At 38.1% G+C, this 22176-nt stretch overlaps 1 protein-coding gene across 2 annotated transcripts in view; it reads left to right on the top strand.

Moving 5' to 3' along the window:
- Nucleotides 1-75: 75 nt before the first annotated feature.
- The window catches only part of LOC135164592 (metabotropic glycine receptor-like), a 127981-nt gene continuing 105880 nt past the window's right edge, over nt 76-22176 (top strand). The window contains exons 1-2 of one of the 2 annotated variants that reach the window (XM_064125074.1): nt 134-145; nt 441-2069. In XM_064125074.1, the coding sequence (XP_063981144.1) occupies nt 770-2069 (1300 nt within the window). In that variant the 5' untranslated portion in view covers nt 134-145; nt 441-769. Of the gene's footprint in view, nt 2070-22176 lie in introns of both variants that reach the window. The other variant, XM_064125073.1, reaches the window with a different exon arrangement.

Below are 22176 nucleotides of genomic sequence, written 5' to 3'. Positions count from 1 at the left end.
TTTGGTTTGTTCCAATTGAATATCACGATGAAGTGGTTGAATTCACCGAAAGACATGCGCCCTGTCTACTTACCTTTACGCGCCGAATGCCCAAGAGGGCGGTGAGTTTTCATCCCTCTTCAGTCTGGCGCCGCGTGCGATCACGGTTAGTAGCTTCTGTGGCAATCCGATTAATTTGTTCCTCGTCAACCTCAACGATTTCATCGAAATATCACGCTCATTCGTTTCCTTCAAACAAGGCAAAACCCAAATAAAAATCATCAATCAAAAACAATGGCGGTATCAATTGTTTCCCCTTGAAAAAAAAAAGAGTTCTAGAAATGTTTGAGTGACGCTTGTTCGAACAAAATTGTTTCTCCGTAAAGATTAACTTTGGCTTGGGTGATGGAAGGCGTGCTCACTTTACAATACGTAATAAAAATGTGTTCGATTGATTTCAGATAGCATTTAAGTTTGAATGACACGTGGTTCAGAACAGTGAATTCGTCTCATAAAATTTCCACCTCCTACGACATTTTTATTGCTCTCATTCGCCTCCCGCCAAGCACTGTCAACACTCGCTAAAAAGTCTCAGATGAGGTGACCAATAAGCCCAGTGTAACCATCAATCTTTAAACATTGAGTACTAAATGGAGAGAAGAACATTGGGAATCTATGGAGCCTCCACTTGGCCCTCATTCATAATGTTTCATCGATTTCAAACGATTAAAGAAAAATCAGAAACTTGAACATCGCGAGGAAAGTCGAAGAAAAAAATAATTCCCTAGACATGAGTATCAGGTGGTATGCCGGGGTTGTACTGGCATTGTGGTACATCTCGATCATAGTAAATACGGAGGAGCTGCAAATAACAAAGCCGAAGGAAGTTTTACGCCATCAACAGACTCATCGGCCATCCTTTATCGATCGTCGATTAACCCAAGACACAAAGCAGCTCCAAATAGAGGTTGAGAAGCAACAGGAGGCGATAACAATTGTACAACCCGAAACATCAATAGAAAAACCACAAATAAGACACGGTAGATCACGTGGGCATTTCAGTAGAATAAAATCAACAAAGGAGCCATCGCATGTCCAAACTTACTCGGAGGGTGCTCAAGTCGGCAAAGTTACGCCCCAGGATAATGGCTTGTCGATGGACCCCATCCGTCAGAAACTCTCAAGATTTGCCAACGACACACTCACGGACTTTGACTTTGAGAGTTCCACAATGACAAACATGACGTTCAACAATTCAACACTACCACGTGAAACGTATATTCAGTCACGAAAGTACGGCCAGGTTGTTGAGCAATTCAACGGTACACGCGCCACTGACTACCTCCGTAAGTTACGTAAAGTGGGTGCATCGAGTGGTGATAGAGTGAGCAAACGGAATAGAAATATCAGTAGACACGATAGCTACGGTATCGTCAATCATGAACAAGTGGACGATGATAGGTACACTTTTGATGATATGTTTGCTAAATTTGAAACCGAGGAGTATGATTATGAGGACGAAGTGATGAAGAAAAGTAACACAAGTGATGGTGGTGTTGATTATCGTGATGCTAGTATCACAATTGATAGTACGAAGCGGGATAAAACCAGTGTACCGGATGATGTGGTTAGCCGGTTTCTACGCATCATTGAGAATCAGCATTTATTAGGCGAAAATTGTACAGCTGGGACGGACTTAAATCTTGGGGAAGGAGTGGTTGATCAGTATGCACAGGAGCGATTCCGATTGGAAGCTAATTTGGCTGTTAATAGAGCCAATATGCTCACCAGACTGTGGAAATATGCACCGAGTGTGATGGTATCGTCTGAGTATCTGCTCCACGCTAGTGTACTTTCAATGGTTGAATTTGACGAGGATATATTTGCCGCTGGCAATTGCTATGACAAAATGCAGTACAAGGAGAGATGGCTGTACTGCCCATTCGCTCACAGACTCCAAGATCAGGATGGTGTTCTCGTTAAGGATCTTGCAGTTGAATATAAATATCTGACAAACAGCAGCGAATGGTTTTTCATCGCACGAAAGAATGCCGAACGGGTCATCGCCAACAACAATCAATTCAGTCGGGGTAAGTTTCATGATTAGTTCGTATTTAAAGCATTATGATCGGTGGGGGGATAAGAAATCTTGGTGGTAATGTATATCCATGATTTTTATCAACTTGCTTGGAGACCTTTAACCACTTCTTTAAATCAAAATCAGCGGGGAATCGGTCTCAATGAATTTTCCAAACTTTTCTCGGGTGAAAGGTACTTTAGATAAGTCGTTAGCTGCGCTGATATTGGGGCAACTCGACGGTGATTTTAATCGGGAAGGGAAAGAAATCCGAAATAAAATTGTTGTTATTGGGAAACCGAGAGGAGGAAAATCACAGTGGAGTTGAGTAATTAAGTAATCGTACACGAGGCGTTTTTATTGGGTTTATTCGAGTGTGGATGCAATCACGTAGTGGGTGAACATTTTCTTCGAATGCCGAACACATGAGGGTTTAGAGGGTGAAAATAGCGAAATGACGTGCTCGGATAATAATCTCGGAATGTTCCAGCGAGCTGTTTAATTTAACCATGAAACTGGAATGCGATAAACTTGTCAATGTCCCGTGAAAAGTCTCACAATCGTAGCATACGTACGAGATTCAGCTATTTGCATTGCGCATAGAGTATTTTATTTTGTTATGGTGCTAAACATGTCGTCAGATGGAAGGTGAATTTATGTCTTTTGTCACATATCATGTTAATGGCAAGAGTAACGCAGGCTCAGTACAAGGTCGTTCCTCAAGAATTTCAACTCACAAAAAGCTTCACAGTGATAGTGATAAATGACTACATGGAGTTGAATGAAAATATATGTATATGTGATATTTCATCGAGTACACTTGACGTGAAATTTTTATAAGCCTTTTAGCAAGTGAAATAATGGAGATTTTCCTTTGCCCATTACTAGAGGCAAAGTTTCGTGCCAAAATTCGGTGTTAATTATCCAGGTGGCAGACGGAGAGGTTTTTGACATAATGTACGGTATAAATATGGTACGAGTGGGGAAAACGAGGTCCTTTCATCGGGAATGAAATTCGAGGGAGAAAACGGATAATCGATGGAGTGATTTCCAAATATAATTGAGTTGCATGGACGGGATGACGAGTGAGTGCGAAAATAGATGGATGAAAATACGATTGAAGCAACGTGGGAATTAGAGATTGGGTCGAATTTATTTTCATTGGCGAGGGGTGAGGGTAAATAATAGCTGGAGCCATGTATAACGCGGAGAGGTCGAAAGGTGAGGAGGTTTCTTTCATTTTAGTCCCATATAATACTCAAGTCCCATTTCTGAATCAATCGAGAGTGACGGCTGGATGGAATATACCCGACGGAGTATTAGTAATCTGGATTATTGTGTAGTCTAGAACTGATATTTCCAGCTTTGTCAATAATTTAGTACATCAGGTCTCATTGGGTTGTCGATATCCAGTTCTACTAGTGCATGAGTATCGACTTTATTGATTTCTCTTATTATATCTGTGTCTCATGTCCCGGTAGTAACTCCTATTTGAAGACCATTCCTGTCGTTGTTGAATGAAAGCTTTTTCGCTACCTGAGCGTATGCTCTAGCACAATGATATTTTACTTGTGCGAGATATATTTTAGATGCTGGGAAGGGAGGAAACGGAATAGCAGATTATTCGTGAGATGCATTGTCCACAGACAGATTATAAAATGACAAATCACTAGGCGAACATAGAAATCCAAGACTATTTTTACCAAGAGAAATTCCTTCTTCAATTTTTGACATATTAATCTTCTACATATTTACATAATTGAAAAGGAAAGACGTTACGTTCACGTCCCTCATAATTTTAAATTCTGCACGAAATACGATTTTCTGACTCTCGTGATCAGAAAGGTCGCCTCCCAGGTAGGAAATGCCAATGTCCACGAAACGGGCCAGGTCTGGCACGAGACTGGCTTGCCAGATCTGGGCCACCAAGCTTGGCCCGAGGCATGGCCAGACCGGCAAAGAGCATGGCTTGCCAGGCTTGGGTCACTAAGCTTGGCCCGTGGTATGGCCAGACTGGCAAAGAGCACGGTTTGCCGGGCTTGGGCAACCACGCTTGACCCGAGGTATGGCCAGACTGGTAAAGAGCATGGCTTGCCAGGCTTGGGTCACCAAGCTTGCCCCGAGACATGGCCAGGCAGACAAGGGGCATGGTTTGCCAGGCTTGGGTCCCATATGGAACAGCATTCCAAAAATTGAATTCTCATGGGGAATGTTCCTTCACTAAATTTTTCGTCCTTTGATTCTCCTTCTTCCGAAGGTACCATTATTTCTTCTGAACATACTATTTCAGGGGAAAATATGCGTGGATATCACCGTATACCACACATTCTATGACAACAGCCCGTAAGATGGCGTGTTGAGTAGTCTGATTGTGGCAGTAGACATGAGTGTCGTGTGCGGCAATTTATTATTTTAATATTACTCTTTTACTATTGTAATATGTCTCAGAGTTCATATTCACGGGTTAAAAAATACAGACATTTTCATCAACTGAAGAAAAAAGAATCTGTAAACGTAGAAGGCGCTAAAGAAAAAACTCCGGATTACAGTGAACGCAATAATGCCGATGAGGAAGAGGTTAGTTTGCCAACAGCCAATGAAATAACTATCCGTAGTGGATCTATTGTGGATCAAATTAGTGGAGATGTCGATGTTCGACATCTCGATGATAATGCTAGTGCTTGTGGTGATAGTTGGTCGGGTGGTGATGGTGATTGTGGCTCGTATAAGCATCTTAATGATTGCATCAGTGAATCCAATAGCAGCGTTGGAGACAGGGATGAACCAATTCTTGGGGGCTCAGGTTGTGATGGTGATTCAGATGACATTGACAATGATTTCAACAAAGTATTCACTGACAGCATTGGAGACAAGAATACACAAACTCTGGACAAATTGGAACCGCGGGGAATGGAGCAAAAAATTAATCAATGAGCAGTGAAATTCAGAAGAGCTACAACAGCAGAAGCAATCGATGAATTGTTAGCCATTTTAAGAAGTGAAGGTTACACATCAACCACTACTATGTACTATGTCGATAGGAGGAAAAAAGTTTTTGATTGGCTGAGTTTTTTTGTCAATAGATTTAATAAATTTAAATATAAGTTTTGTCACATAATAAAACTGTTTTCTGTATAATGTTGAAGGTAATAAATACATGTCTGCTTATCAGATATACCGTTCATATATTTATTGGTGATTCTGAACCCAATACAGGCAACGGTTGGAGCCTGGCCACAGCTCTGGTCGTAAATCTGGGCCAATTTCGGGCCGAATGGTCAGCCCAGAATGCGGCCAAAGTTCGGCAATAGGTCTGGGCCAATTTCGGGCCGAATGGTAAGCCCAGAGTGCGGCCAAAGTTCGGCAACAGGCCTGGGCCAATTTCGGGCCGAATGGTAAGCCCAGAGTGCGGCCAAAGTACGGCGACCGAAGTCTGGCCAAAGTTCGGTCCCAGGCCTGGCCCCGTGTTATCATCCCAGGGTCTAGCCAAGTTCGGCGCGAGTTTGGCTGGAGCCCGGGTGCCGAGCTACGGCAGCTCGGCGGCCGTGCTTGTACCAAGGTTGGCCCATTCGTTTTTTCCTACCTGGGCTGTGCCTCGTTTTCCACCCCCCCCCCCAACCTGATAGAAAATGTTTATTGTACTTATTGCGTACTATCCTGTTGTCGGAATTTTCTATGCCGAATTCCCGGAATTAATATCGTGTTGCAGATTTTACTAAAATTTTAGAACATATTATCATTGAAAAGTCAGTATTTCACGATGAAATGAAGCATCACTTTTAAATTTTCGTTCCATTTATCATCGAAAATTAATAGGAAGCTACGAAATTCTGGCAGATATGCTCTTGAATTTGGAGGACGTCATAAAATTTTTGATTTAATTGAAATCGTCATATTAAATTATAGATTTAAATGAATTAAAGAATTCTGATTATAATTTGTATAAATTTTTAAATCGCATCAGTGTCACTGTCCTAACTAGTCAATTGTCGATGAATATATGTATAAAGAAATACAATGATTCAATTGTTAAAAATATTCTTGTATTTTTTCCACGTATGCCAACCCGCTCATAAAAATTGAGGATCCATTGAGATGTGAGGGATATCATTAATTACACAGAAATAAGTGGAAAGGTGAACGATCGATATTTAATCTACTGGGATCTTGAGCGCAGGCGGCATTATAGATGGATACGCCTGAAGTCGGCACTATTAAGAAAATATTAACCCCCTATTATTCCCACTTGAGGGGTGAATATTAATCTATGAAATCACCTAGAAGTTATTGTCATGATCCCTCTTAGGTTCTCATGTGGCAGGGAAATAGGGAGAGGGTGTATAAGAAGGTATATTGTATATTGTAGGAATGCCTGGACTATTCTCGACCCCAATCCTCATTTAGAAGAGTCGTATAAAAATGAGGGGTAATATTATGAAATTTTCTTCTGAGCGAATTCCAAATGAGAAGGATCAAAAAGTTATTGTGGAAAAATGCACAAATTGGGTGAGCACGCACCCCATATACATAGAGCCCATTCCCAATTGGATAGGATACATTTTTATATTTTCACGTGCTGGAGAGATGATACAGTATAATATCAGGGCTTTTTTGCTACAGTTTTCTTGGTTTTAGGCGATAGAGTGATTTGCAAATTCTTCTTTATCTGTGTCTTACAATGAATAATTTAAGTTGATAATTATAATGTAGGATCCAAATTATTAGGAAGAGAATATTTATTTAGAAGATTATGAAGATATATTTCATTAAACTTAGTCGATAAATATAACATACTGTAGAAGAAAAAATGAAAAGTCACTCGACATGTTGCCTCACAATCCGTCACATTTAAACTGACGAATTCTCTCATCTCAAGCACACTCACTCTTGAGCTATACAGCCTTTCTCTTGAAAAATAACTTGGTAAACAGTGACACAAGCCACCCTCAGTCCAGGAACTTCTCAAAATACCCTAAACTCCACTATAATAAATCTGTCGCACCACGCAAACGCTGTTCCTTTCACACCACAAATTACTTATGTTACAGACAAACATTTCAAAAGCAGAATAACTTATAACGTCTTTACTATTAGGTCCAAGGTAAGATCACAAATTAAATTACTGGTGACATATCGCCTTCCAATTTATCCATTTGAAGGATTCGAAAGATTTGAACTGAAATTTTGAGAGAATTAATTATTTGGTTTTTCTCATCACTATTCTTCCAGTAATTTTCAAATAGTTTGTGCTTGGAAGTTAACAATCGGTGAAAATAATTAGAAGTAGAAAATTTATGTTGCCAGGGTAAAATATTGAATTCATCTTCTGCCTTCACCGCAAATGGTTAAATAAAGAAAATTGAAAGAGTAACAATGCGAATCCATCCCCCCATATTAGTCCCAATGGTCTTTTAGTGTGATTATTACGGCCGATTGGAACGTGCTTGGAACCCAGGAATTCCGGTCACCGCGCCAGTTCAGGATGTATCTATCGGATGTGGTTGGGTTAGCTACCCATCCCACTTGCCCATTACCATGCATTCTAATCCATCGGTCATTCGATTGGATTTCAATGGATTTCTCTCAGTGATTTTGTCAGTAGATTCAATATCTTCTAGCCTGCATTCTACCCTCAATATGGCTAATCTGCGTATGCAAACATTAATTAACAATTAAAGTCTATTATTAACGGTGTGCTACCCCTGAATCGAATAATCAATTCTGCCTGTGCGGAGAGAAGATAAATTAGTAAAAAGCTCTACATGGAATTATCGCATAAGAGATATTTCCCAAGTATTAATAAAAAAAATTGGGAAAAAAAATTATCGTTTCTGTAATTTTTTTTTATTGTCGATATTTTTGTACATCGCTCGTAAAAGAAAATATTTTCTTCGGAATATTTTCCTTTAGGTCAGCCAAATTATCACTTACTCAGAGCATGATATTCCAAAATTTTAACATATTATAATTGATATCACTCGGTACAAGTCGTTGTAACCGTTCCTTACAGTTCACTAATTTATTTTTCAGTATTTGATTTGTAGTTATGGTTTATTGTCTCCGTGTAGTTGTTATTGATTGGAAATATGCAATTTTTCATACGCTGACGGATAGAGAGGCACGATTTTTCACTCTGCGCACCACTTCATTGATTTTAATCATTACAATGGCCATTTGGGTACTTCTAATTATCCCTTGGTTATTCCAACCACCACATTGCATTCACAGGTCCAATTATACCAGTATCTAATTAGATATCTCTTCAATTTGCACAGAGAGAGCATTTATATGTATCAAGGTAGTCTGGCCATCTTTTCACGTAGCTATCTCCGATAAAATTTTCAGTCAATATTTGTTTACACGACTCTCCTTCGTATTTGCTTTATTGTTCTCCGGTAGAGAATATTGAAATGGCTTAATTTAAACTGAAGGAAATGGTAGTTTGAATAAAATATAAATTAGATGATGGGCTTTCACAGGATCTATACGGGACTGAAGCGAGTCAATTTATAACACAATCATACTTGAGTACATGAATATTTTAAAACATAAGACCGCTCTCGTGCCGCCTGAATTGAAATAGTCGGGAAACTGAGGGATTGAAGTACCATTACTTGCCGGAAGGAAATATCTCAGACATTAGAATTTGTTTTGACAGTGTAGAATGAATTTTCTATGAGAACTTTTTCACTGAAAAGTAAATATGCGTTTCAAGACATTGCACATTCACCTAAAAGCATGAACCATGTACAGCGACAATCACATGGAATTGAATTTTTTTTTAATTTAAAAACCTCCAGGATACTTCGGGAGCTGTTAAATGATGGGAAAGCGCAACAACGATACATTTTTTACGTCAATCCGATCGATCTTTGCCACAAAAAAATAAAAAAATGTGAATTTTGCATTTATTTTTATATTTTTTGCCTGAAAAAAAATACATTGTTTTTTCGCTTATGTCTGGTTCATAGAAGTATCTAGCGCGGTGTAAAAACCTCATGGATATATTGTCTTTTATAAAACAAAAAGAATATCGTGGAAGTGTTGTGCAGACGTGGTTGCGTTGCAATAGATTTGTCTTTCTGAATATATAGAATTTTCACCGCTTACTTGGGATTCCCATTGAGCTGAAAAAACTGAAACAGTTCCCCAGTGCAAATACCGTTGTGCTGGTACGATATATTTCAAAGGATCTATCTTTTCATTCCTGCCTAGTAATACTGACAAAATAAAAGAAAACTTTTCCCGGACATAAATTGATAAATTGTTTTAGAGTCAGTGAGAGAGTATGCATAAAAACAGCTAGATCATTTATTCGTGAAAAATGATAAAATCCTTTTTATTATTGTGATTTACTCGTCCGTAAATTTGTAATTCACGGGAATAATGAGTTTATTCAATAACTCCTCATTGTCTAAAAAAAAGTGTAGCATTGTTCATATACTCATAACCCACTTACCTATTCAACGTCACTCATCTGCACAATTTAAAATAATCGGTGAGATGTTCACGGTAGTTTTAAAATTAATCAGCAATGAATTCATTTCACGTATTCTGTCAGCGAATGTTTGTGGCGTTTTGTGTTTCATGCCTAAATAGAGCCAATGCTTTACCACAAGATTCAATTTAGTTTTATTTTTATTTATTTCTCCATTTAGAGTGTATATTTCGGCGTTGAATATAGAATTATCTTTAAACTCAATAACAGATAATACAGATTGTTAATTTCCAACACACATTAACTATCGGGCTACAGCTGTAAATGATGTGCTCACTGCATAATTTCTAAAAGTCAATCTTTCTCCATTTTTTAGTTGATTCATTTCAATTACGTATTTCTGAAAACCGAACATATTTTTTCAACTCACTTGGTAATACTCAATAAATTTTCTCCTGCTGAATACGACATTGAAATTCACTAGGAACGGTCTGAATTTTCGTTCAATGACCAACTTTTGAAACGAGTTGAATTTTTCTGTTGCCGGGCAAGGTTGTGAATTGAAATATTCCACATTGAAAACTCACATAGGATTGTGACTTTATTTTTATTCGTATCTAATTTTGACCTCTAGTCCCGTTGAAATTTGAATTTTCACGGACCATTCACATTGCCATATATCAAAGTAATCGATTTTCTTGAAACGCAAATGAATAAAAAAGAGTGTTAACAGTGCAATCCCATTGTGTTGAAGCGTATCTGTGCCAAGCCGAAAAAGTGCCTCGAGTACACGATTTCCCGGAGCACGTTCGAATTCAACAATAACCGAGAGGGACATATAGTGATGCAGTTGAGTAGCGTGAAATGAAATTGCGTGAGCAGTGATGGATGTCATACGGAATATTTCGCTTACTGACTATTCGGTACTATTTGGAGATCCATAAAATATAGTGGGAAGGGTGTTGGGGTAACGTGAACTTGTTCAACCTATCGAAAAAAATATGATTCTTCACCACCTCTGAATTCTTTCTACTTTTCAAATACCTAAAACATCAATGTGCAGCTGGGTTTATTCATTTTTTAAATACACATACAAATTCCGCGGGGAGGCGACTTCTGTGGTTCTACATGTTACCAACGTGACTCAAATGTCAAATGCGCTGATATATCTATATATATATATATATTTTTTTTTTTTTTGCCACATCGTGAAAAATACCCTCCCCTTTCATACAGAAATATATTTATCTCTACAAACACTACAACATATCTCCATATAAATATGATATTTTATTATTTTCCTTATCTTCCCCTCACTGTCAGGGAGTCATAAAAATTTTCCTCTCCGATACGTTGTCATCCATGAATCCTCCTTTCATCAGAATGAATAATCAAGTGACACTGATAAAATTCGACTGGAAAATCTAATACATCAAGACATCCCCCATCGGAATCAAAATTCAAAACTGCCCCAGCAGTCCTGACGTTCAATATTTCTCACTATCTTGGAGATACATTTGTCCAAAGGGGGTGAAAATTGTATAAGTGGATTTACTGCATCCCTTTACGTGTTTTATATTTCTTTTTTCTCATGCCCCCGGTGGTACTCCTTCGGGCGCTTACCCCTCTTGGCCGAAGCCCTCTTCCAAGAAGTTTTAAAATCGTTTTACGTACCATCACCCACCGGTACAAATATCCATTCAAGACAGCCGACCCATGCGCCCTGTTTTCCCCTTCATTCGTTTTTCACCGTTTTTTCCATCTCTCTTTCTCTTCCTCTTCTTCATCCGTGAGTTGTGAAAAAAAAGGAGAGGCAAGTTGAAAGTCTAACTCTAAAATTCCTCCGGATATTCAGTTGGGGAAAGTGAGATGGTGAAATCAGCTCTCACCACTGGAGATTTTGACGTGGATAGAAAGTGCCTCGGGATCTAACGAAAAGTGGAATGAAAGGGGTGCAGTAGAACCGGGGGATTAAACGGAAGGGTTTGCGAAAGGCGAGAAAACGTAGAGTGTGTGAAAGCACACGCGGTGAATTTTCATTTGGAGCAGAAGGAGATTGGCGGTTTACCGAATCTATCTTCTCATTTTTTTCCCCCCTACCTACGTGCTTTTTCCGTCCTTTCACCTTACGCCCAAGATATTTCTTTTTCGCAACCTTCGTCACCATCTCCAGCTTGTATTCTCCGCATTCATGCGGAGTCAGATCACTCAAAGGGATGTACAAAAGGTGCTTTACACGGATGTAATCTGAGAGCCCGATTTATATACCTTTTTATGTCGCTTCGATTTCTGACTGTATAGAACTTACGGCAACCCGGGGGAGGACGAATTGATCGCCTCTAGCGTGACAAACTCACCCCCGAAGAGTCCCTCGAGGAACGCTGTATAGATTAGTCTGCAAACTTCCACTTCTATTCTTAGATTTTTTACCGTTCATTTTTTTTCTTTAGTCGAGGAGATAGACGAGGTGCATCCTCTCTTACGAGGGCGGAAATCCATCGTTTCCTTTTTACTTTGGGCCACTCGACATCTGCCATTTGGAATGGTACAAAAAATATGGTGCAGATACTAAGCATATTCTACACTATTTCGCTCAAAATTCACGTTTTTTTTCATTTCTATGGTAAATTTATTGAAATTATTTAATGACTCAGGAATCTTCAACATTAGGCGAGCATTGCCCTGTGTTTTGCAAGGCTTTTGCAAAGAATAAAAAAACTGTTTAATAAAAAAAAAGCATGAAAGTGATCACATAACCATGAAACTACGTGAGCTACTAAATAATAAACGCAAAAACGTTATATTTTTGTCGTGTCAACCCGATTGATAATTTGCCAGAAACGTACTCAAGTGGAAATTATGTCAGGCGAGCCTGAAGTTTGATTCGAACTTGATCTGGCGGTGGCCAGGTTCAACTGATTAGGCGAAACTTGATGAATTGATCAGTTTTTGATTTACTCTACCTGATCGGAATTACTCTGATGAGATTCTGATATGATGAGCTTGATCTGAACTTGAGGTCCGTTCAGCTGTAATCGCCTTGATCAAGTTCGGATGAGATGGGTCTGATCTTATACTGAAGTCCGTCTGCTTACGATTATTCAGATCATATTATGATCTGTTCAACTTGAGCGGAAATTGAGCATTGTGCTTACAATTGTTATCTGCTAGGCAGAGTAGCAAGGATGTATGTCTATGTACAAAAAAAAGGGGAAATAAAGGGACGTGAATTTTGGATAAAAGGTGCATTTCTCAGGAGATACGAAAGGCATAGTTTTAAATTAATGATCTATTTACTTTATAAGGCAGGAGACGGAAGTAATGCGCTTTTATCCCCGAGAGAAAAAATTATGAAGCCACTAATTTTTGGATATAATTAAAGATGTGCTTCTCCAAAAGCTCTGGATTTCTCCGTCCACTCCTCGAAATTGCCTAGGGTTGGGAATATTATGAAGTTTTTTAGAGGAGTAAATCGAGTTTTTCATTATCTTGGCTAACCAGCTCTGACAACATTAAAAAATAATTTTTTGTTTTCATGAACTTCTTGATGGGCAACAGTGATGTGCATTGAGGCTCTCGCTTGACAGTGAAACTACGGTGTGAAATGTGTCACAAAATCACCACCCAAGTCGGAAACCCGTGTGCCAACTCGACATTGTGCGTACAGAGTTCAATGTTGTCGGTGCTCTGCGCAAATAATTAATTATAATAGCTCCACCGAAGAACTATGCCCTAGTTACGTTCGCTTGCAGATTATTTTTAGGAGAATGCAATTAATTTGTGAATGTTTTAATTAACGATCATTGACGTTTCAAGGACTGTGGAGGTGGATAACTCGGAGACATTGCGATGAAAATACAGATAAATATGTGTGATGTTATTGACAAACTGGGTTTTCGCACACTCGATATGGACGCTTTAGGGGTATATTATGAGATAAACAGATGGAAGATGATGGATTTCACTGTGTTAGGAAAGTAGGATTGGAACTCGAGATTATTTGTGAGAAGTATATCGTCCGGGTATTTGCATGAGGAAAAGAAATCAATAAGTACTTGGAGATAAGACACGTTTCATGAAAATCATTTGAAAAGAAATTTCAATTTAAAAGGACTGAAATTGAATTGATGGAACCCGATAGAATTCCAAGCGGAAATGAGGAAATTGAATGCCCAGATTACTGCGCCGAAAAAAAAGTTTTGATTTCCAGGGACATTTCCCATTTTTATTGCTAGGGACATGGCCCTGTTTTTTAGGGAACCCATCAGCAATTAATAGGGTGCGGCAATCGTAAACTTTATTGAGGGCAAAACTTTGACATTCAATGATTTTGTGATTAATGGTTGGTGATATCATCAGCAATTTTGAAGATTCTAAATTTCAATGATAGTAATTATCGATGAGCTTTTGGATACGTGGATTATTATCCTTACGAATAGAATTTTTTTGTTCAAAAATTAAATCCAATGTTCTAATTCATAGTCGACTTTTAATTATTGTGGCTGTTGTGGATTTGTTAATTTGTGAATAACCAAGTTGAAACATCATATGAGTTTCATCTGTATATGCATTAAGAAAAAAAAGTAATTTAAAGATATTCAAATTGAAACAAAATGGAGAAATATGTACATTGAAAAATTCTAATTTCTCTTAAACGCTGAAAAATACTGCATTTAATTGGAATTTTAAATGACAGCTCAGAACGACTCGAAATTCTACTCAGTTTTCTCTTCCTTTTGAACTCGATAGTTAATAATCCAAAGAACGCTCAACGCGAACAAAAATAGTGGTTAGCGACAGAATTTTATTCAAAAAATTCCAATATTTTAGTCGCTAAACAATTAACAGTGGAAATTAATTAAGCTCAACTGATAACTGGATGGTAATTGAGGATTACAAAGGAGTTCCCGGGATGGTAATTGGTAGGACGGAAGTCAGATCGAACAATCACTGGCATTGTGCCAGACGACTGGTTGATTCATTCACTGTATTAATGAGCATTCCTCCTGTATACCTAATCGTTTGAATTTTCATGAAATTTCCAAAGTTAGCCTCTTCTAAGTTCTCCAGACAATTTCTCATACATAGTCATGGTGGTGATGCCATACATTCTCTAGAATACAAACTGATATCCGAGAAGGCATGATGATATTCCATCAAGGTTTGTATCGAACAACCAATTTTGGTAAACAAATTTACTCGTAATTTCATAGTTTCAAGCACAATTATGGGTCTTTGCATGACTTCGTTACGCAGTTATATGTGTTTACATGGGCTCATTAACTGATACAGTGGACAAAGTCCATTCCCTCAGGTTACGACAAATCATCGGAATGAGCTCGTTATTCGTAAAATATTCTGTCCTTTTGTGGAACCAAGTACAGAAAAGCAAATGGAAATATTAAATTCCGACTTTCCTTGTTCATTTTCTCTAATGAGGTATTCACACAGCGGTGGGAAGAATGAATAAACATTTCATCCGTTGCACTGGAAAATTCCATGCATACCTCAGCAGCTACGGTACCTCTCAGAAAATATGCAATCTCAGTCTGTGCTGTAAGAATTCCACGACTATGATTCCTTCTTTCTCTCTACAATTGGGCTTTGTTTCTGCTTGAAATATGGTTCGTCATTTTGTCGTCCGGGTATTTGTTGACTTGTTCAGGAGAAGAGACAATTCTGTGACGATCTGAGGATATGGTATGCACCCAAAGAAAAGTCTATTGTCGGTAAAGTTACAATAGCGTCCCGGAAAATTACAAAGTCAATGTTGGCAAATGATTTCTCACATTTTTAACACTTACTATGACATCCAAATTTTTTATTTATTTGGTCACCGATAAAGCTATCAAATATTTTAATTGACGTGTTCAAGAGAAGGATGGACAAAATTTTACTATTTGGGCAATATTACGGGAAAAAGAAGAAAGCGATGGAAGAGTTGAAAAAATACTTCTACAAATCCCAGGCTGGGTTAGTTAATCCAAGCAATGAAGGACTTTTTGCTCAATCGTATTCATCCTCGTGATTATCGGAAAGCTAGTGGGGTCATATAACCATTTTCTCTCTTCACTTGAGATTTAAGTTCATTACTTTTTCAATTGTCTAGCTGTGAAGATTTTCCCCCATAGAACAAAGTATCCATTATCAGAGAAAATGATTTTCTATTGATAAAATTGATACAAAAGTTTTGTGGTTAGTGAAATCAAAAATTGAAACATTGTGATCCCCAGCTTAATGTATATCTTGTTGATCCATCAGAGAATGTGTGACAAAGGGGAGAGTGGCTCAGAATCGATTGAAATGATAACGCACAATAATTTTTTCTCTCCAAAAGGCCATCTTATTCACTGGCTGTCGATAAATCACATCCATCCCTAGTTTCTAATGGTCCATAACAAATCGACAACTACATAGTAGGGAAACTGGGAAAGAAAATAGGGGCCGATTCCCAAAATTAGTTGATACCTAGTGTAATCAACGTGATCGTCTCTTTCCGCATCGATTCCCTCTGAGTGATAACAGTCTTACCTGGGCTTCCTCCATACAAGCGAACTTACCAAATCCTTGCCACTTCCCACTATCGATAATCTGACGGAAACAAGAAAAACTAAAACCAATTTTTAGTGCTCGGAGAGTGGGAGGACCAGAGGGCACATTGGAGTGGGCCGAACGACATGTAAGTCATTTGTTACAGTAGGGAAAAGGGCCACAGTCTTGTGGGGCGTATAAGGTTATAAATTTAGGTTCCAGTGGAGAAATGTCAGTGCAATAGATCCCAGAGCAAAGGCTCCCATGTTCCTGACTTTTATCTTCAGCACTGATAGGGAGGAATGTCTTCTCAGCATTCAAAAGTTTGCAAATGTACTTTGAATTCATCTCTGGTGAGTTTATTCATATTATTCCTCAAGTTTACTTTTTGAATTGCGTAGGGACTGTCCCCTCCTTGGGTCTACCCTCCTCTTTAATTCAATAACGACAAGCGCGAATAATTGAATCAGTAACATCTGTTGAAAATATGCAACTGATGTCAGTCAATGATAAAAATCAATATTTTTTTTTTAATATTTGATCTCTTCTAATTTTCCAAGTTCACAAAATATGTGTGAATTATCAGGATAATTATGTGATAATAAGTTGATTATTCTAGATTTTAGGTTCCATTATTTTCTTTACTTTTATTATTCACTAATAAAACAGTGGGAGATTATAAATATCGGATTGAATTTTATTCAATGGATGAAAAATTTTGGAGTGTCTAAAAAAAATGGTGCGGCATGCAGATGAATATTTTTTCTACAAATGTACTTAATCCTTTCAACGTGGTCAGTGCTTTTGAATCGATTTATATTTCTCGCAATTTATGGAGTATTGGGTTTATATTACTTCATGCGTTAAACACGTTACAGTATGGTGGAAACATGAGGTGATAAAACGTACCTTTCCAGTTGGCCTCTTCAGTCTGGCCGTCTAATATCGATGGAAAATACTCCTTTAAATTGATTTATTTCTCCTCTCTTGAGGACATGCCAAACATTCCTACACCTTACACCTGAAATACTTTAAATTGAGAGGTAATTTGAGGTTTTTTAAATGTAATTTTTCGGACGCATTTATTCAATTTATTTTTCTCCCATTTTTTACAGTGTTTATTGTGAAATTGCTGGTATTTTTCTTTCTCCCTTTCTCCCTTATTATTCCTTATGGTTTTACCATTCAATCATGAAATAGTGGAAAAGTAAAACACTGACAGCTGACTGAGTCGGTAAAAAATATGAGATGGACGAGGGTCAGTGGGATAAATCAATCAAAATTCCAACGCTGTCAATTCCTTCGAATTGTCTTGATCGTTTTACCTTACATCAATTATCAGGTCTATGTCATATTTTATTTCTTATCGATTTCACTGGGCTTTCATTTCATATTGTCAAAACAGAAGATTAAAATATTGGCATCTGATTGAGCTGAGGAAAAATGTGGTATTGACGTGAGTCAATAATGCACACCAATATTTTTATATAAGTACTTGGTTCTCGCTCCCTCGCTATGGGTGAACTCATTCATTTTTCTTTCACTGCATCAGTCATATAGCCGGAATTATCTCATGCAGAAAATACGCTATGGGGTAGTCGGGGTATAACTTGATAAAGTACATCGTTTTCCACTCGCTATTCATTATTTTTCTTATAGTGTCGGTGGGGCAATAATTTGAGTAACTCGACGTCTTGGGCTCTTTCCAATAATCCTATTGAGAATTATGCAATAGTTTTATCGCTCCAATGGGATTATTTGGTAAAATTCCCCTCATTAGCAAGCCATAAATTCAGGCAACAGAAGAAGAAATGTAATTCGTAGAAGCTAAAATTTTCAGAATGAATCTATTCCCTCAGGACTAATTTTTAGTCAGTCTAACCGCGGTCGAGTCTAGTTAACGTTAAATCCAGCGCCCCCGCGTTGCTTCCGCATCAGAGAAACCATCTCTTCTACTGCCTAAGACACAGGGGCCGCCATTTTTAATCCTAGATGGGATAACAGTAGTGGGAGGGTGGTTGGATTGAACTTTAACTACGCACTAATTACAGTCATCTTGAACTACAACTGGCTCTGATGAATATCAGACATCTCTCTTGTTAATTTATTATTTTACGATGGAAGGACGTAGACAATCCGCACTTGCTGTACGACCCCCCCCCCTCCCCCCGCGCGCTGAAAGTACGGCAAGTCAAGGCTTAAATATTTATTGGGTCAATGCTCAGTCAGTTCCAAAAAAAACTTATGATTTCTAGTGTATCAATCATACAGTATAAATTATTTCATACAGAAAAAACCTTACAGGCTCATAGAAAAAAATTAGTCCATAAAGCACATCCTTCCGGTCAGTATATTCACTCTTTCTTTTATTTCTCTGTCGGTGTAATGTCACGTAATAACTCCTCTCCTATTTCCCATTCACTACATCGCCCTCCTGATAACATCACTCCTCGGTTTATTTTTTATTTCGCGTCTGCTTTTTTTCCCTCTGACCATAGTGGTCCTCGCACGTACATCCGCTGTACACAACGCAGCTGTCCCTGAGGGCGAATCTCGTCCGTCCGTTGAAAAGCTTTTATTTGTAAATCACATGTTTTCCTTTCAAACCTCTACCCACCTTCTGAATCCTCAGACTCCTCCAGTTATCAATGTTAAACAGTTGAAATTGGCTTCCGGCGAACGTTTAGTCATGTTGTATTCCAATTGAGGAGCTACGGATTATTATATGTATATAGGGGGGAGGGGGTTAGGTTCCGGTCTGATAAAACATCAAAAACGGCTGATAAAATGGGGGTTGAAACCATCGCAACATCCTGAAAGCGCCTCAAATTGGAAAAAAGAGGAACTCGTTTATTGATTTTTTTTTTCACTGTTACTACATTCAGCTCGTATCGAAAAGTGCATTTTCGTTTACTTGTAAACGAAAAGTCAAAACGTTCAAACGAAAAGACCTTTCGTTTACTAGTAAACGAAAAGTCTCACTCAACGTAACATCACTAACAAAAAGTATAGTTCGGATACACGTGCGGCGGGGTATTTTAACTCGTGTGATTGACGGCCAACTTCATACTCGTTACCACCCCGGCGCCTTTGTATTGAAATATACTATTATGTGTGTGCAGAACGGATATTTGTGCAACGGATATTTGTTTCAAGGAGCATTACTATTAGCTCGTAAAAAAAATTCAAAATTGTCGTCATGGCTCTTCAGAAACTCTAATATATTAAACTAAAGTTCCATTGAAAGATATTTGTTAGCTTCCAAATTCTCTGCTACAATTGGTATTATTACTCGACGGCTAATTTTTGGGATTCGCAAGTGAATATTGCACGTGTTCGACAATTGACGGGAGATTGACTGTTTCCCATCAAAATTTAATTACAATTATAATGAGCCCGTCAACCAGAACATATTAACCCGTAATTAGCACTAATTTTTCAATTTCTCGATAGCTTCATCAACATCAACCTACAAGCAAATTCGAGAGAGCAACTATGATATTAAGAAACTCGTATATATCACACTAGGTTGCTAAGTTAATTTAAAAATAGTATAAATACTTCCATAACTCAATTTCCCTTGTCACCCTGCTTTACGATGCACTTTCGGAACTTTTTCGAATCAAAACGAAATCATCATTTTCCAAAAGGCTCGCAGAAGTTGGAAGAGCTTCTTCGAAACAACCTCTGACAGATAGTCAATTTATTATGCATTTTCCGGCGAAGTAGAGCTGCTGCAAGCTCAGCAGTAACTCAGAACAATTCTAAGTGTAATTCCACGGACTGTAAAAACGATCGCTCACTATAAACCAATCCGAATACAGCTACTCTCCTCTGGCGATTGATACATCGACAATACACCATAACAGGATTTAACTCCCCTCTTGATTTAGATTGAAAAGATACCCAAGGAGAAATCCTAGTAATGGTCAGGCAGTGCGCCGCTGGGCGATAGAGGAAATTCAGTCTGGTTGCAGTTATCGCATCAGAAATATAAAGAACTAACGCAAAGCGTCATTAGGACCTGATGAAATGAATCTCGTGAAACGTAAAGGACGATTTAATTGCAGGTAGTTTATGGGGCTCGAGGCATAAATTCCGATTATCCTGACTGAGAAAAATTGTTATGTACCGTATTGGCATTCACCGTAAATTACGTTCAGCAACCCCGAATCCACATTAAGGTTCGTCTATGCGAATATACATCGAAACATCGCGAGTCGACAATGAAAGAGCATTTGCATTCAATTTCAGTCGCTCTGACTTCTCAAGAAAGTTCTCATCTAAAAAGTTCATCCGCGATAATTAATTGTCACCGAATGGAGGAAGAAATTTGCAAATTGCAATTGATCTACCGATCACAGTTTCTTATGAAACACTCGTTGCTGATAAATTTGAAATAATCCCTTCAACCTCGTTTATTCTACGCTGACACTTGGTGACCCAAATGTGAAAAAGATTTTGGAGCTGAAAAAGTTCTTGCATAGTTACACGAGAAAACCCGCTGTATAGATTTAGCACGGCACGTGTGCGTTTTGCAAAAATTTTCGCGCAATCGATATATACTTTCGCGTGCCCTTCATCCCTTCGTCAATCAATATTCTATTGAATCTAAGTCGAGTGTAGACTTATAATGCATCAACGTTGCTCTGCGATATTTGTAGACCTTTGTGTCAAGGGTGCCTGGTTTACCTCATTCTGTGTGAGAGGATATAACACGAGTGAATCGATTGCACACTAGCTCTACTCCCGCACGAGTCGTAATATTACGGCAGATAAAATGCAAATCCGCGTATGTTGTGTTTCTTTTGGAATCTGAGGTTACGGAGGTTTTTATTGGGCTCATGTGCAGACTAGTGCTCATATCGGGTTTCATATTTCTGGACATAACTCTTTGTGGAAATGAAAGAATAGCGACAATAACAGTCCTAGAAGCTCCTCCTCAAATGAGACGATTTTTTTTTACTGAGTAATAATTATATACATTCGGAAAATTCTTCTTGGAAAACTCGTGTGTTATTACGTCATAAATAAGTGTCACCACTAGCGTACTTGGAAATATTTTTCTATTACTCCGAAACAATTATTGTTTGTCAAAAGTTTTTCCAGTGCCCCAAGCGTCTGATTTTTTCTACAAAATGTACATGGTATTCATATTACATGAACAGCTCACTAATAATTTGAACGGGATACAAGAAGTTTTCTGCCTACTTTAATTTTCAATACAATCATGAATAATCGTTGCTGGCTTATGACCAATTTTTGATGGGTACAAAGTTAGGAATTTATTTAATGTAAATTGCAGTGGTTCTTCTAATATTCACAGAATAATTGAACCAAAAGTTATCGCTTTAAAGGATACTTGAGAGGAATTTTAATAGTTTAATAGCAAAATCCGTGAAAATGTCCGTAGAACTAACATGTGACAAAGAATTATTGAAAGACGTGTGGAATGCCTTAATAAGAAACTGCATATAGTTGTTGTTGCTAAAAAATTAACAACAAGCTTCTGAATGCATTTTTCTTTCTCAGATTTTATTGTTTCCACTTTTTTTCCTCATTATAATATTTAGGAGACCGAACGCGCGCTGCAGCGCGCGGAAAATGAAGGATGAGTTTTGTTTCTGTCATATAAATCAAGTTGATTCACCTTTGATTCGTCCGAAAGCATTTGACATCAACACTTGAATCATAGTGAGTGAGTGATCAACACTTGAATCTCTCTCTCTCTCACGGTGAATCATAACGATCTTTACATTATGTTTTAAAATTAGCGCCTAAAATTTAAACGACCAATAGGATACTGGCTACATCTTTGCGAGATTTCGATTCGAGTCGAGATTTTCGATACGATATGTGGCTCTCCTTTTTAGAATAGGATTCGAATACATGGACATGTATCAAAATTGTCTTCATATTCCATTAAATTCGATTGAATATGTAATTTGGTTTATAATCCTTCTGATTATAATTTTCAGTAAACATAAAAAATGCATAGATAATTTGGCCCCGATATGGAGCTCAATCCGCAGGATGATATAGCCTCATTATTAATGCTATCTGTCTGGTTATATTAATTGTCTTCTCCTTTCATCAAAGATCTTCTAATTGAACTCGATTCTGCTACACTTCCTCATTCTCTTTTCCAATA

The sequence above is a fragment of the Diachasmimorpha longicaudata genome, chromosome 7, assembly GCF_034640455.1.
Source record: "Diachasmimorpha longicaudata isolate KC_UGA_2023 chromosome 7, iyDiaLong2, whole genome shotgun sequence".
Taxonomy (NCBI): Eukaryota; Metazoa; Arthropoda; class Insecta; order Hymenoptera; family Braconidae; genus Diachasmimorpha; species Diachasmimorpha longicaudata.
Note: the sequence above shows the minus strand (reverse complement) of the source record. Positions and strands in the feature narration are given on the sequence as shown.